Source organism: Staurois parvus, unplaced genomic scaffold, assembly GCF_062004578.1.
Source record: "Staurois parvus isolate SC_StPar_1 unplaced genomic scaffold, SC_StPar_1.0 ptg000224l, whole genome shotgun sequence".
Lineage (NCBI taxonomy): Eukaryota > Metazoa > Chordata > Amphibia > Anura > Ranidae > Staurois > Staurois parvus.
Window position 1 is genome coordinate 1676720 of NW_028318020.1, and position 17334 is coordinate 1694053.

Below are 17334 nucleotides of genomic sequence, written 5' to 3' on the forward strand. Positions count from 1 at the left end.
AGGATTGCATGTTTCCGAGAGGTAAACCAGCTCCTTCAATCCTAAGCTGGGATACATAAAGATTGAAGTTGTCTGCTTGCTGTCTGCAGCTACTCCCAATCTTGGTTTGCTTCCTCTTGTGAAATGCTGCAACAGTTACACAGAACACTCCATTCACGTTACATTGTTCACGTTTGGAGTAGATCTTCATTCCATCCAGGGACTTCTACATAGCTTGGTGGAGTGGAGTTGTGCAGACTGCCAAAAGGGGGTGCAGCCAAGTAGACAATGTGTGGGGGGATCCTGTGGCCCAACTCTGTCAAGATGTCTCCTATCACCTCATCTCTAGTTGGGATTGGCATTACACAGAAGTCACATGACTTGAAAGCTGCTCTTGGAAGGACTATCAGTTATGGATGAGACCAGTTACATGCAATGTCCCCTAGAAAAGAAGGGGCCCTAATAGGCAAATTGTCTATCTGCTCCACACATACCACTTGGATCCAACTTGTTGCTCATTCACATGTCAGTGTTTTGGCAACAAGAGGTGGGGAGGGAATGAAGTGAGGAACAAGTGTCCACTGGGCACATAAATTCCATAGGCACACACATCTAGAATCAGGCAGCTAAAGATCCTATGCTCCCCAACCAATCTCGGGGCAAGATGTTACACGGGGTGTAAAGCAAACTTAGTCTGGGTCCAGTTAGTCCAGCATAATGATAGTCCAAACAACAGAAGGCCTTCTTCTTATCTCCCAACTTTTCTGTGTCTCTAGCATTCCTTGGCAGGCTTACTGTGTGTAAGTTGTGTCCTGGTGTCACGCCTGGTGTCCTGGATATTACACACTTCTTGTATAGTGTGTGTCAATGAAGTAGCACAGGGAACATATTTGGACAGCAGTGTCAGTCTCTGGGGGGGTGAGTGTTCCATGCAGGAGTCTTGGCCAAAATCAGCACCCCAAAAAGACAAAAGCTAGCCGACACTTAGAAAACAAGCTGCAATATTGTGTGTTCCCATATTGGGGAACGTTAGCCTTGCCCACAGAGTCCACTGATAATTCTAAGCTCCCTTGGGGCAGCCAAATGGTTAGCAGATAATGGCCAACCGCTACATGTGCCAGAGAACTTGTGTGATGGGGAACAGCTAAAACTATTTGCAGGACAGACCACCAGGTGAAAGCAGCAGAAAGGCCAAAGAGTCTCACCACCAATGCCTCTGGAAGGGTCACCTTTTAGTTTTCTTTCTGAAGTGCTGCTTTTTTAGTGTTCGCTATTTGGAATTATTGGCAGCCATACTCAGAAAAGCGCCTGTGTTGGATTCCCGACATGACCAAGCCACCATTATTACCCCAAATGCATTTCTGACAATTTGAAAGACACGTTCTGCTACTTTCCAAATAATGTTTATTATAAAAAAAAATACAAAATGAATGGGAAGGAGGAGGCGGCTGCAGAGGGGGTGGGTGTGAGGGTTGGGGAGGTACAGTGTGTGGAGGGGCTGGGGAAGAGTGGTGGGGAGGGAGTGCTGGGGGAGAGGTTGAATGGGGGGAATGGAAGACAGGGAGAATGTGGGGAGGGGCATTTGAGGGCTGAGGAGAGTGGGCAGCACGTGGAAGGTAAGGGTGGAAATGGGATTGAGAGGAGGGGCGTGTAGAAACAAGGGGAGAGGATGTGAAAGTGGGGGTGTGGTCAAGGGGAGTGTGAGGAAGGTGCAGAAGAGGGATCCATGGGGAAGGAGGCATACTAGTCTTCGGGTGGGGTTTCTTGAGGGGGCTGCTCCAGAGTGGGTAGTTCCAGAATTGGCACCTCCAAAGCTTGTTCCCCTGCTGCTTCCCGGGTACTTTCTACAGGGGAACTCTGTGGCAACCTTGGCATTGGCCCCAAACAACTACTGCACAGGGGTTGGGATCCTCTGGCCGAAGGTGCATTTTGTTCAGGCCCTGCTTGACATAAGGCCCGGATATCATGACTAAGGTCCTGCAACGCTGCAGTCTGCTCCCTGACCGCGGTGACAAGTCCAAGCAGGGTTTCATGTTGGAGCACCAGTAACCTTTCTATATTACTGGATGCATTAGAAAGCCTCCTTTGCTCCCATAATCTCTCCATGTTGAACAACAGCCTTTCCCCAAGCTTGAGAAGGGGGCCGGGTCCAGGTAGATGGGGTGCCGATCCAGCTGGATCCAATGTTGACTGCAAGGAGAAACAAACGAAAAATGAAAGAGTGTTTAACACACAGCACAAGCGTACAGTAGGACAGGGGGCTCGTCTGACACCAAACACTAGATCATGTTCTTGTCCCACCCCTAGGACCAGGTATTGGTGAATGCCTTTCCCTGACACATTACACTGGATCAGCATTTGACCAAAATGAATGGTTTGGCATCTTTCCCCAGACTGATACCTTCCTGCTGATTTGTCACATGCACATCACTCCCTCCAGCTCCTGACTAAGCAAGGATCCAAAAAAAGTAAGTTACACATCACCTTGCCAAATCCTGCCCAGCCAGGAACGGAGTTATACTCTAAATGGGTGACTCATTAGGGAGAACATCTGTACCATCTCTTACCGGAGGTTCAGGCAACTCAGGTGGAGGTGACGGCATTTCACACAAGTTTGGAGTGCCTGAACTTCCCTGCACCACAAAACAAAAAAAAAAAAAACATGCCATTTCCCAAATACACATGCAACATGCATTTGTACATCCCCCACCCATTACAGCAGTTCCCGTACCCCAACATCAGATGCAGATTCTTCTCCCACTCCAACAGCTGGGGCCTCCAGGGGCAAAAGATGATCTGCAAATAGAGTTCAAGATGCTGATTAGTAACAGATACTAGTTAGGCTGTATGTATGATGTGACATTTGTGACCAAGGTTTGAGGGATTGCTCATTGGTATGTTCTTCACCCAAGTTTATCCAGAGAAATAGGACACTGGCAGCCACAGCCCAGGAGACTGGTAGGGAGTAGAAAGAGGCATGGTAAGGCTCAGGAGCAGGGGCCATAAGAATAAGGGGCCACCTTTCCTGCCAAACAAGGAGGCAGCTGTGTTAGGATGGCTCCATTATGCCCATAAGCTACTGCAGCCATTTTGACCATGGGCTTCAAACATTAAAGCAAAAGATATAACATTTGTCATTAAGGCAACATTCCAAAAAGGATTCAATAGGTTATAGAAGGGTCACCCAGGGAAAAAAAGGGGTCGGGTCAAATCTAAATGTTCCCCAAAATATTTCCAAAACCAAATGCATGTAAATGCACTGAAAAGAATTGTTGATATAACTGTTGATCTGAAGAGACCAAGAGCAATGCATCCAAAACTCCTTTAATCACTTTTAAACCGCAGGTCTCCTGCAAACTCAATGTGAAAAAGAAAATAATGAACTCATGTGGCAGTCTCAGAGTATCCAAAAACATTAAACAGCCTTTCCAGATGATTGGAAGCTGAGCTACAAAGGGCGGGGCCAACTCAATATTGAACCCTACGGACTAGGACTGGGATGCCATTCAAGTTCATGTGTGCGGAAAGGAAGTCATCCCAGCAGTGTTGGCAATATAGTGTATTTGTCAATGAACTATAGATTAGTCTTTATGATGCCTTTTGGGCTTTCCACCGAGATTCTCGGTGGATAAGTCTGGCAAAGGAATAGATCTTCCTGCTAGTCATGTGATGTGCCAAAATGAAGCAGTCTAATTATTGGCCCCAAGTTTACATAAGAGGCCCAAAGCATTAGTTAGGTTCTATTTTTTTTTGGGGGGGAGGAGCACTTTAAAATGATTTGCCCCTGGGGATTCCTTTTTCAAGAATTAGAAAAATGAAAATTTTGTGTAATTTTATTTGGATCTGGTTGGGTTTTTGGACTCCGGGAAAATGGCCCCAAGAATTCTCAGTCTTGGTATGTATTTGATTTGGCCTCTACATTTTGAGCAATGGGAGAATGGTCGCCGTCACTTGGAACTTGACGATTGGGTGAGTAGCTACATTTCTTGATGTTGACCAAGTTTTCCTATGCTGAAGTCCCAGATCACATGATGAAACAAGTCAGGAGAGGGGCCCACTAGATGTTACTGCCAGCAGTGTCAGCACAGCTTTTATAACCACTAGCCTACCCGGCACTTAGACCCCCTTCCTGCCCCGGACAATTTTCACCTTTCAGCGCTGTCACACTTTGAATGACAATTGTGGTCATGCAACACTGTACCCATATGACATTTTTATCCTTTTTTTCACACAAATAGTGGTTGCTTCTGGTGGTATTTAATCTCTGATGGGTGTTTTGTTTTTTGTGCTATAAACAAAAAAAAGAGCTAAAAATTTTAAATCGAAAAATTTTTGTCCTTGTTTCTCTTTTTCAAACAGGTAATTTTTCTCCTTCACTAATGTGTGTTGATGAGGCTGCACTGATAGACAGCACTGATGGGCACTGATGAGGTGGCAGAGATAGGCAGCACTGATGGACACTGATGAGGTGGCACTGATAGGCAGCACTGACTGGCAGCACTGCTGGGCTCTGATCATCAGGTCAATGATCATCAGTGAGCTGGTGATCGGTGCCGATCCGTCCTCTGCCAATTGTCGGTTATCTGCAGTACTTTCCTCACACTGTGACAGCATGAGGAAAGTGCAGCCGATAACCGGCAACTGCATTTACTGGTGATCTGCCGTGATCACGTGGTAAAAGGCCGCTGTGATTGGCCTTTTACCACATCACGTGATCAGCTGTGTCCACAGCGACCCCTGAGATGGCTGGGTGTGCACCCCCAGGGGCCTGTGGGAGGGCGTGTTCTGGCAGGATGTCATAGGATGCCCTCCCTGGACTGTAGCCAAATGACAGCTACAGTGCGGGTGACAAGTGGTTAAACACTTCTCTGGAAATCTGCATCCTTAAGGGGCCAATAAACTCATTGAATGGAAATGTAAACAATCATGAGCTCTTCTGGGCTTTACTTTTAACAAGGATTTGCCTGGAGACCTGCGGCCTTAAAATGAGACTTACTGATTCCAAGTGAAGTGGAGGAATGTTGCCAGTTCTGCCACCCATAGTGGTGACCAAAGTGTGTTTGACCTTCCCTTTGTGTGGCTCAAACCTGAAGGTGAGCGGCACGATTGGGAGGTGATGGGTCCCTGTAGTGGATCATTTCCTGTATATTGAGCAGGCATGATATATGATGTCACTAAACACCAAACACATTGGATATTCTGGGACTGTCAGAGTTCAGCATGTTGACGTCGGTCAGATTACATGTATGTGTTTACATGCGTGGAATGTTTTTGTGTCTGGGAGAAGTTGTGAAGTTGCGAGGACGAGTCTGATTTGGAACGCTCAGGAGATGTCAGCTAGTTAGTGATGTTTGGAACTTTATTGCTCTCATCAGTTAGTTCCCCCATTTGGTTTGGTGGGGTTACCTGCTTTTCATGGTTCAGGGAAACTGGTCCCAGGACATTTGGCAGGGATTAGACACATTTCTGTGTGGTAACAGTTTTTCACATTGATTTCTCTAGGGGTTTGAGCGCAATACAGTGAGGAACCCCAAAGAAATCCAGCGTGTTGTGGAGATATATTTGTGTTCACACAGAGTTTAGCATTGGTTTGTTCTGCATTCCTAAGAGGATGCTCATTGGCTCATCCTGAGTGATTATGATTGTTGTAGACAAGCACATTAATACATACCCAGATCTTCCTCCATTCCTGGCTGCAGTGGGGGGAGCCGCTCCTCCTCCTCCTGCTGATGTTGTGCTGTGAATAGGACATTGACATGTGAGATGTTTGATGTTCTAGCAGCCTGTTCAACATTACGGGGGGCATTCCCAATGAGTACTTACCAGGAGGGAACACCTCTGGATCAGCGTATGCGTGATCTGGCTTGTCCTCTGATGGGCTGGCTGGGGCTGCCCCTGCCTCGGGATTGGCTACAACACAACACAAAATGAACAAATGTTAAATGTTAAAAAGATAACACAACTTTGAAGACACAATATGGACATGTGTGGTGTACTTACCACTGTGGCAATCATCATTATCTCCATGAGCCTTCACCCCAACAATCGTGTTGAGGCTAATGATTGGCAGAAGTGCCCGTTCTGTCTGAGACAGGACCTGCAGATGGTCAGGGTCCACCCCATGCCTTGTAACATGTCCCTGCTGAGCCCACAGAGTCAGCTTCTCCTTTAATCTCCGCCTCAGATCACGCATACGCTTCTTCACGTTCTTGAGGTCCCGGCGTAACATCCTGCCCACTGCATTTACGGCCACCATGATTTCTTTCCACAGACGGTCCTTTGCTGCCTGACCACTGCGGGAGGGCCTGTGCCCCGAGATGCGTTCAGCCCGTTCTACATAAGCAACCACCAGGGCCCAGGTCTCATCGCGGGAGAAGGGTGGAAACTTGGGCTTGGACCGGGACCTTCTGCCTGCCCTTGATGTCCCTTCTCCTGGGCTCAAAGGGGAGGCATCAGACCCAGGTGAGGTACTCAGCTCAGCTTCCGCCTCTTCTCTGAAGGAAGCCTGGCCCCTTCTGCCACCAGCTTGTGACCTTCTCATATCATAGCCAGACCTCTGGCCCTCTATGCCCCCCCTGGCCCTAGTGGACCCCTGGGCCCTAGTAGCCCCCCTGGCATCACGGCCAGTAGGGGGCCTAGTATCCCCCCTGGCACCATGACCCCCCCTGGAACCCTGGACTCTTTGCCTCCTTGGGGGTGCCATGGGAGGACAAGTGGGCAGTGAGTCTGACTAGGTGCTGTTTGCAGCAGAAGCAGCAGGTCCTAAGTGGTGGGATGTCCGTGTGTTAGTGTGAAAATCTGCAACAGAAAAAAGGGACATAAGGGCAAGGGTCAGTTGTCTGGGCTCCAAAGACAGCACATGCCCTGGAGGAAGGGCCACACTTACCAAAAGAAACAACTGGCCCTCTTGGCCCAAGGGGGGGCAGATACGTCAAAATCCTGCAATGAGAAAAAAGACAAAAGGGCAATAGGTGTCTGGGCTCCAACTACAGCACCTGCCCTGGTGGGGGCCACACTTACCAAGACAACCAAATGGCTCTCTTGGCCTGGGATGGAGGGGGGGCAAAGTATTCCAAAATCTGCAATGGGGAAAAGGACATAAGACATATGGCCTCCAGAAAAAGCCCAGGGCCTGCTTGAGGGGGACCCCAAAGACACGTAAAAAATGCCAACACAACCAACGTGGGGGGTGATACATTAACAGGTCTAGAGGAAGAAATACTAGGTTTGGCCAGACAAACGCCACATTAAGATAATTAGAATATGGACAGAGCCACAAAAAAATCAATCAACCAATCAATGTGCAAATTAATATGCAAATGTGAAAAGCAGCTCACCTAACCCTTAACCAGGTGTGCATATAAATAAAAAACAAGGCAGCGCTCCTTCTTACTAGATGACCACAGTGTTTAACCAATCATATGTTAAAATCAATAAGAATAAAATAAATAATCAAAAAATATTCAAAAAGTAAATTATCCCCAACAAAAAGTGTCCTTATATGACTTTTTTAATAAACTCGGAGTTGTGAAAAAAAATTTTTTATAAAATGTCGGCCAGTGGCGTACCTTTCCAAAGTGGACACTAGGCTCAAGGTTGGCCACCTTGGCTGTGGGCTATCTCAGCAACAGCCCTCTTGGTGGCCGAAGCGGACAAGTTGTCACTGGGTCAAGAGATCTATGTCAGGAGTTCCACACCACATTCAGGCATTGATGGATTATAAGGGAAATCACTGGTTTACTAACAGCCGGATGGTCAAATACCAGGCCATCCTGTGTGAAAATCCTCAAATCCATTTAGAGACTAACACTCTGAACCCCGCCACCCTGCTCCCCACCTCAAAAGAACCCCTAATACACGACTGCCTCCAGGTAATGGATGAAGTCTATGCTAGACTTGAGACAGTCCCTTGGGAAAGCCAGATGTTGAATATTACATTGATAGCAGCAGTTTCGTAAAGGATGGACTCCGCTATGTCGGTTATTCAGTGGTCACACAGGAAACGGTGATTGAGGCAACAGCCCTACCACAGGGGACCTCTGCACAAAAAGTGGAATTAATTGCCCTGACCTGAGTGTTACAACTAGCTGCAGGCCTAAGACTGAATGATTATGTGGGCTCTAAGTATGTCTTCCTGACTCTTCATGCTCATGGAGCCCTGTACAAGGAAAGAGGACTCATCACATCCAGGGAAAAGAGCATCAAGTATGGGACAGAAATACTAGACACTTTGGAAGCAGTATGGGCCCCCTCGGAAGTTGCAGTAATACACTGTAGGGCTCATCAAAAGGGAGACTCCCAGGAGGCCAAAGGCAACAGAAAAGCAGATCAAGCAGCCAAAGAGGCAGCACTTCAGTGGTCCCCACAACAGATTATGGCCCCTCTGTTCTCAGTACCACTCTCTGAATGGGACCCAGTCTATACAAAGGCAGAACAAGAATGGATAGAGACTGAACCTGGAAAGTACAGGAAGACTGGTGGTATCAACTGCAGGATGGAAGAATTGTCATTCCAGCTACTGTAGCAACTGAATTAGTGACAGAATTCTACAAGGGAACACACAACAGGCAAAACAGCCATTGAATAGGCCCTAGAGAGATATTTTTACATTCCCTGTCTATCCACGCAAGCACAAGCAGCAGCCAGTAGATGTGTGGAATGTTCCAGAAACAATCCGAGACAAGGGCCTGTACCAACTCCCAGAGTACAAGCAGTAGGGCCTCACCAATGGAAGAATTAATGGTCAACTTCACTGTTATGCCCCCTTCAGGAGGATATAAATATCTGCTGCTGGCCGTCTGCACCTATTCAGGCTGGGTGGAAGCCTGGCCTATATGAACTGAAACTACCAGAGAAGTGGTCAAATGCCTAATACAGGAAATTATCCCTAGATATGAAGATCCCTCCTCCATAGGCTCAGACAATGGTTCTGACTTTGTTCTGCCTTCAGATATTTGCAGCCATACTCAAGACCACTTGGAGACTACACACTGTATGCAGGCCTCAAAGATCTGGAAAAGTGGAAAGAATGAACCGCACCCTAAAGTTACAACTGGCAAAACTCTGTCAGGAAACCCAAATGAAGTGGACCTTGATGCTGCCCATTGCCTTGTTGAGAATCTGGAGTACTACAACAAAGAGGACAAATTTGTCCCCTTTTGAAGTACTATATGGTAGGCCCCCACCCATCATTGGAGGTATCAAGGGAGACTTACACCAGATAGGAAGGGTGGTGAACCATGAACTGTTACAGAAATTGGGGGAGAACATGAAGGATATAGGGAAGTGGGTTCAAGAGAAACTCCCCATACGCCTGTCCAACCCCATCCATCCTTTTGCACCAGGAGATGCAGTGTGGGTAAAGGAGTGGAACGTAATCCTTTTAGGGCCCAGATGGAGGTCCTTACACTGTTCTTCTATCCACTCCCACAGCCATCAAGGTGGCCAAGGTGACCCCCTGGATACATCACTCCAGAGCAAAGCGAGCTGCTCAGCCAGGAATCTGTGGGATCATCACAGATTCCTGGCTGAGTAAAGCAGACCCTCAAGACCCCTTAAAGCTGAAGCTGACCAAAGAGATCAGAAGGAAGGACTCCAGCCCTGCTCTCAGCACATACCTGGAAGCTGTTGAGTCTACACATGGTGGAAGAAAAGGTTACATCTGACCAGAAGGAAGGACTCCAGCCCTGCTCTCAGCACATACCTGGAAGCTGTTGAGTCTACGCATGGTGGAAGAAAAGGTTACATCTGACCAGAAGGAAGAATTCCAGCTCTGCTCCAGTCACACCTGGAAGCTGTTGAGTCTACACATGGTGGAAGAAAAGGTTACAATCAGACCAGAAGGAAGAATTCCAGCTCTGCTCCAGTCACACCTGGAAGCTGACTGGCCAATGAACAGCACAAGATGGGAATATACACCGATAGGATGCCTGATAAAAATGTTTTAATAAAATGCTGGTAGCCATAGTAATAACCCTGACTAGAACGAGAGGGGGGAGGGCAGGTCATGTGACCCATGTATGGAGACTACAAGAGTAGGATCTGTAACCACTAGAATGTTACTATGGCATCCTCATTATCAAGGTGAGGGAACAATGACTGACACTTGTGTACATAATGAAACAATGTATTCAATGTGCACGGTAGGGAACCAGGTAACCTGTTATGACCCCACCTATAGACCCACTAAAACCTGGTTGACCATATGGAGATACAGCTCCACAGGCAAGCTGATAAACCGTACCCTGATAACCAATCCCAATGCTGCAGCGAGCCGGATCTTTGATGTATGCTCTGCTATTAACCTAAACTATTCCCCCAGGAAAGGTTGCGGAGGGGGGGTTAGAATGGGAAAGGGAGTACCTGGCAAATGATAAGTATATTTGCTTAGGGAAGCGAGGAAATGGCTGCAATAATGAATTCTGAAATGACTGTCCTCAGTGGAGTTGTGTAGCATGGGGAACATGGGGAGAGGAAAGTCATGACGCCAGCCTTTAGTCCTTGCCTAGCTTATCCAGCTGTTCAATAGTAAGACTGCAATCCATGTAATGGCCATGTGGTAATATCAACCCCTAGATGTCCAAGATCAGTAAGTCTGCCCTTAGACCCTTATGATTTGGGTAGTTAGTGGTTAATTGGTGATGCTTTATCTCATTCAAACTTTCACTACGATTGCATCAAAGGGGGGAATGTGGTAGCACCCAGATATGGCAGAGTTCCCCTTTAAACCGTAACATTTCTAACAGGATCTGCTTGCAAGTCAGAAGTGGTGTCGCGCTCCACTACCAATTGCAAAAATGTGAATAAATAAATATTAAATAAATAACAGTCCAGCTTCGAAAGTGTGCATAATATACACTCTATTGAAGCTGGACTATTATTTATTTATTTACATTTTTTCAATTGGTAGTGAAGCACGACACCACTTCTGACTTTATATTCTATGACACAATGGTATGAGGATGTGTATAGTGTAAGCGAACCACTCATTTTCTCATATTTCTTTACACAATTTTTCTGATAATCTTATTATTGTATTGATTTTACCACACAGTATTGGTAATATTTAAATATTTTAGCATACACCATAGTAGCTCACAAGACCCCACACTTCAGTATCTGCTTGCAAGGCTTTTGGCTCATAGTCCCTCCTCACTTATTTCCTGTGAATACTGTGTACTGGCTCGTAGCTGGTATTCTTATCTGCAGCTGCTGTCCAAGGTTATTCTGCAGAGTTTAGGAACCCTGTTGAAAATATAGAAAGTGAAAGAGGAATGTATGTATTGTGACGTAATCATTGGTATATACGCTTGTAAGAAGTTTTCTATAACTCACTCAGCTTTGCAGGCTTGTGCCCGGCTGGGTCAAAACAGCGCTGTTTTTAATAAATCATTTGTATTCCTCAAGTCCATGCCTGGAGTTTTCTGGTTTGCCATAATTGCTACTACAATGCTTTATCCATTAGTTCCAAAACACATGATGGCAGAGGTGTCCTCAGGAAGGCACCTTTTTACATCTTTGGTGGCATTGCCCCAAGATTCAAAAGTTTTTGAGGGATATTTCCCCCTGGATCCAGAAAACGACCTTTCAACCTATTGATTTCACCCCTCTACACTATCTGTTTCATGGCACCCCTTCCTCAATCCAAATGTATAAACATAGTGTTACTCTGCATCTTTTGAATGCTGCTAAGTGCCTAGTACCATGCCTATGGAAGCAGAGTAGATGCCTTACAGTAGCAGAGTGGAAGCAAGAGGTTGAAAGGGTCTATCAGGCCGAACGCTGGAACCATACTGTCAAAAACAACCTTGAGAAATTTCATGGCATTTGGGATGGGTGGTTGTACTACTCTATGGAATTAGAGGACCCAGTTGACTCTCCTCCAGATATGGGCTCTCTACAATTCTCAATCCTTTCCTTGGGTCCCCCATCTGGGCTTCCAGACCCCCCCTCCCCCAGCTGGTATTCCTCTGCATGCCTAGACCCAGAAACTCTATGGCCAGCTTGCCATGTGGTGGGTCTCTCCAAGGTTCTGCTCCCTGAATTGTCCCCCTCCTGTTTCAGCATGAGCATCGTGCCCTCAATCCTGTGTTACTATTCCTATTCTACTGGCCCTATACGGCCTCTAGTACTCTTTCTTTTGTTCCCCTCTTTTATTTTTCTTTTCTCTGGATTATTTTTATATGCTTCGCCTTCTCACACGAGTGCTGAGTTTCTGCAAATGCCCTTTGTGCTATATAATGGTATTTTTACTGTCTAAGTTTGAAGTATACGGGGGCAAGTTTGATCCTTCGCCCTGAGATTGGCTGGCCTCGAGCAGAGACGTAGCTCCTGCGTGGCGGTCAGATCTATGGGTGATACGTTTTGTGAAGCTTCTCGCTGCCATAACAGCGGGTGGGGGGTATGTGGCATGTCATCTGTACTGTACTATGTGCTGGACCTATACTTGTATTACATCATTGTACGCTGGGTCTGCTATTGGAACCTTTTCTAATATTGATATCTGCCCTATATGTTTCTGTGTGTCTTTATCCTTACTGTTTCTTTACCTTCTATTTTTAAAATCTTTAATAAAAACAGATTATACAAAAAAAAGAAAAGAAAAACATAAAAGTGGATGACCAGCAAGGCATGCGTATCATAGGTAAATATTCAAATCAATCAGGGCAGATTTTCAACATCATAGATATTGGACCATTTTGTGTGAGGACAAATATCTATCACAGATCCTATCTACAGACCCCAAGATAACCTACAGACGGGGGAGGAATTTGAGAGACATGTTAGTACATAGTCATCTAGAAAAAACCTCTAAATCATCAATGAAACACACTTGGCTGCCTGAGAAACCAAAAGGTAGTTTCAGGTGTGGTCACTGTAAGGCACGGACTTTCTTCAGCAATACCAAGGAGTTTGTTACTCCTAAAATTGGGGAGATTATTAAAATAAGAGATTGCTATAATTGCAGCGCAGAGGGGGGATTTATGCTTTAAAATGCCCATGCCCCCTAATATATGTAGGAAAAGCAATTTGCCCCTTTAGGAGAAGAGTTCTTGAACATGTGAGTGATATTGCTCCAAACAAGGGTAGACCAGTAGCAGGACATATGATACAAAAACATGATGGTAAGCCGGATCTCTTAGACTTTTGGATTATTGACAAATATAATCTGGGTCCTAGAAAAGGGGGCCGAGATAAATGTCTTTTGCAGAATGGATCTTCCGTTTAGGATCAAGGGCACCTCATGGTGTTAATGAAGGATTTACCTTCCTTCCTTTTGTGTGTGATGGGGGGGCATTTTGATGATCATCTCTATATATAGAGGTGAAACAAATGATAGGTGCCATTGTGCCACCGTGTGCAGCTGAGCACAACTTCCAACCTCTATGTGACCTATTTTGGTTCTTTGTATCCCTGACAAAGCTGTTTTCTGGAGTGAAACGTAGAGATTCTTTTTTTCTTTGGGAACACTTTTTCAATGCACATGGTAATCACTCCGCTCCCTTTTTTTGGAGAGGTTTGCATTTTACAATGCATCATTTGCATTCCTCAAGACAGTGAGGTATTTTTTCTGGATATGGTGATGTATGGGGCTTATCCACGAGAGGATGACATTCAGGCCTGTGGATGAGTGTACCCATATTACATATATGTAACAAGATAGATTATACAATCCAATTAGTTTTGTCCAGGGGGGGGAACTCCATTTCCTTAACAGAGATTATAGAGTCAAGCTGATAGGCTTCTGATCAAACTACAGGACCTCCTTGTATGCCGTCACTTCATCTAAAATGGGATTATATAAAGCCATCAATTACAGCTGAGATACATTGTTTATATGTTTGAGTAAAGGTTATATATTTTAGATTCATCAATTGGCCAGATGGTGCGAAGGGAAACATACCTTCGTCCAGTATAGATTTTTTAAACTCTAGATCTGAACACAAATAGTAAAATCAAATGATATTCCCAGAATCCTCCTCACCTTACCATTCAAGTCCCCATTTTATTAAAGCCCCATTTCAGTCTGAGGTAATATTTCCCCCCACAGGACCCCCACATTCCATAGGTTAAAAATGTGTCAATTATGGCGACATTACATACAACACATGACAAGCAGTTCAACTTTGCTACTGAGGATGCCAGGATGCCTCCTAAGAGCTATGAGGTCAGTGTGATGTCATTGGATTCTCTGACTCTGGATGGAGGGACTATAGGAGGAGGAGCAGTAAGGTCAGTGTGATGTCAAAGGATTCTCTGACTCTGGATGGAGGGACTTTGGGAGGAGGAGCAGTAAGGTCAGTGTGATGTCATAGGATTCTCTGACTCTGGGTGGAGGGACATTGGGAGGAGGAACTGTGAGGTCAGTGTGATGTCAAAGGACATATAGACTGTGGATGAAGGGACATTGGGAGGAGGAGCTGTGAGGTCAGTGTGATATCATAGGATTCTCTGACTCTGGATGGAGGGACATTGGGAGGAGGAGCTGTGAGGTCAGTGTGATATTATAGGATTCTCTGACTCTGGATGGAGGGACATTTGGGGGAGGGGCGGTGAGGTCAGTGTGATGTCATAGAACATATAGATTCTGGATGGAGGGACATTTGGATGGGGGGATTTGAGGGGTCCTCTATATGAGGCTCCCATGCAAACCAAATCATTCTTCTTGGGTGCGTCCTACCTCTCCTAAACTGAAGAGTGAACTTTGACCTTTACCATCCAGAAATCTGTCCGGAATCTGTGGAAGTAAGCTGTCATGTGATCAGGTGACGGGCGGAGGAACGGAGTGTAAATAGCAGACAATTGTCTCCAGAGCCCCTAATGGTGGGGATGGATTTGGCGGCGTGCTGGTGCCAAGTTTCCTCCCCCCAGGGTCACTGCAGGTGTGGAGAAAAGCTGTGTAAGAGGATATGGAGGAGAGATGAGGAGGAGATCCAGGAATCAGGAGAAAGGTCAGGGCATGCAACAGACGAGCGCATCCAAGAGACCAAGCCGGGGTCACTACACAGAAAATCAATCCAAGGAAACAACAGGCAGGACGAGGAATAGCAAGAAGGAGCTGAGAGACAAATGAGAATATTGCTCAGCCAATGGGAGATGATCTCAGCATGACTTCCATCATGAAGGAGATGAGGGGGAGGGGAGGAAGTCACTGAAGGTGACCATAGATCCATGGAAATTCAGCTGGTTCAGCAGGGATCGCTCACATTTCCATCCATGTGTGGCCACTGCTGGATAAAAGCCACTATGGAGGAAGAAGGCGGACGTGACTATGGAGGAAGAGCACGGACGTGACTATAGAGGAAGAGCACGGATGTGACTATGGAGGAAGAGGAAGGACGTGACTATGGAGGAAGAGCACGGATGTGACTATGGAGGAAGAGGAAGGACGTGACTATGGAGGAAGAGGACGGATGTGACTATGGAGGAAGAGGACGGACGTGTCTATGGAGGAAGAGGACGGACGTGACTATGGAGGAAGAGGGCGGACGTGACTATGGAGGAAGAGGAAGGACGTGACTATGGAGGAAGAGGACGGATGTGACTATGGAGGAAGAGGACGGACGTGTCTATGGAGGAAGAGGACGGACGTGACTATGGAGGAAGAGCACGGACGTGACTATGGAGGAAGAGGACGGACGTGACTATGGAGGAAGAGCACGGACGTGACTATGGAGGAAGAGGACGGACGTGACTATGGAGGAAGAGGACGGACGTGACTATGGAGGAAGAGGACGGACGTGACTATGGAGGAAGAGGACGGACGTGACTATGGAGGAAGAGGACGGACGTGACTATGGAGGAAGAGGACGGACGTGACTATGGAGGAAGAGGACGGACATGACTATAGAGAAAGAGGACAGACAGGATTATGGATGAAGAGGATTGACATGACTATGGAGGAAGAGGACAGACATGCTGGGGGGTTACTGGGTGTATAGAGAACATAACATCTTATTACCTCCTCTGCTGCCACTTCCACCAACGTCTCCTCTCTACTTCCTGACTGTATCTGACATCACTTCCTGTCTACCATAGAGACTTCCTGTCAGTACCTAACATCACGTCCTGTCTGTGCCTGACATCACTTCCTGTCTGTCTTCCATAGAGACTTCCTGTCTGGGTAGAAGTGAGATCCCCACCTTGTGGAGCTCAGAGGAACTGCAGCCCCGAGAAGCGTCTGGTAGTGTGACCCCGGCCTTGTGCTGGGTGTGTATGGACTGTAGATCCTTATAGAGGGGTCACCTCCACTCCCACCAAGGGGGACAGAAATATATGACTGCCTAGTCCAGCCTTTCTCAGCCAGGGTTCCTCCAAAGGTTTCTAGGGGTTCCTTCAGCAATAAACAATTCCTGTCTCTTAGTAACAAATGGCATCAATGATCTGTAAAATCCATTTCTTGGAATACATCACAGGACACGAAGCATCTTTATAAATCCTTCCTAACACTGTTATGCCCACCTACAGGTGATCGGACATTGGCAAACAATAGACAGGACGTCCCCTTGTAGAGCAGATCTCTGACATAGGAAAGGTTTGTAGCAAGCCATAGCCCATAACAGGAGGGGACGGATCTCTGGGATTCCTGAGGGACTCCAAGAAATGGATTTTACAGGTAAACCACAAAATGTCATTTTCTTTGTTGCACATCACAGGACACAGAACATCTTTTACATTCCTTACTAACAGGGATGTCCCACCTAGAACATGAGGGGAGGACAACAAGCCAACAGGTCCCAAAAACAACCAGAAATAGGAAAGAACCTCATGCAGCAGCCTGCAAAAACCAATGTGTCCTGTTGGTTCTATTGACCCTTAGACCCCTGGTCTAAGTTCTCTGTCACTCGTTCTGTCTCCTCAGGCCTGGAGAAGCATTGGTTACAAGTAATCACACATGAGACCGTCTTATAAGTAACCAAAAACTTCTAATTTATTCCACAACGAAAACTCTCTTATATAGTACAATATAGCGTTAACTTTCTCAAGAATAAGGAATGTCTATAATATTACATAAAAACTTATCTGCTACATACAATAGAATCTCGCTAGATACTTTTCAAGGCTGTGAACATGATCTTTCTCAGGCATTGTAATTAGTTATAAGTAACAAACAATTATTTTCTCATGGAACAGAAATATTTGACATTTAATTGTATCATAACAGAAACAGGTGCTTGTTAATACAAAGAAATAGTTGAATACTTTCACCGTCTCTACCAAGGCTAAGCTAAGATAAAAGATAGAAGAATTTTGTGAGTATAGTTCTGTAATACATAACTGACATAGCATATTTTCATTAACTCATTCTGGTTATAATACAAAACAATTAATCAACATGGAATATAAAATGGAGTG

At 46.0% G+C, this 17334-nt stretch overlaps 1 protein-coding gene across 5 annotated transcripts; it reads right to left on the reverse strand.

Annotated features, from left to right (window-relative positions):
- Positions 1-1366: 1366 nt before the first annotated feature.
- LOC149460626 (uncharacterized) lies at positions 1367-15988 on the reverse strand. Of its 5 annotated transcripts, none has more exons than XM_089679420.1 (8): positions 15941-15986; positions 9683-9782; positions 6866-6918; positions 5980-6777; positions 5803-5889; positions 5651-5716; positions 2711-2775; positions 1367-2169 (listed from the first exon to the last, which is right to left on the reverse strand). In XM_089679420.1, the coding sequence occupies exons 4-8, from the start codon at positions 6680-6682 to the stop codon at positions 1723-1725; spliced, it is 1368 nt and encodes a 455-aa protein (XP_089535546.1). In that variant the 5' UTR covers positions 6683-6777; positions 6866-6918; positions 9683-9782; positions 15941-15986; the 3' UTR covers positions 1367-1722. The 5 variants fall into 5 exon arrangements, with proteins under 5 accessions (XP_089535546.1, XP_089535548.1, XP_089535549.1 ...); XM_089679425.1 differs by lacking the exon at positions 1367-2169 and adding an exon at positions 2215-2612; XM_089679422.1 differs by lacking the exon at positions 9683-9782 and having other exon boundaries at positions 15941-15988.
- Positions 15989-17334: the final 1346 nt, after the last annotated feature.

Excerpts from the sequence above, each read along its gene's own strand:
- LOC149460626 (XM_089679422.1), bottom strand. The coding sequence starts at position 6,682 with ATGGCACCCCCAAGGAGGCAAAGAGTCCAGGGTTCCAGGGGGGGTCAT. Across the intron at positions 5,717-5,802 it reads TCCAGAGGTGTTCCCTCCTG|CACAACATCAGCAGGAGGAG; the intron begins GTAAGTACTCAT and ends TCCTATTCACAG. Across the intron at positions 2,776-5,650 it reads AGGAATGGAGGAAGATCTGG|ATCATCTTTTGCCCCTGGAG; the intron begins GTATGTATTAAT and ends CTCTATTTGCAG.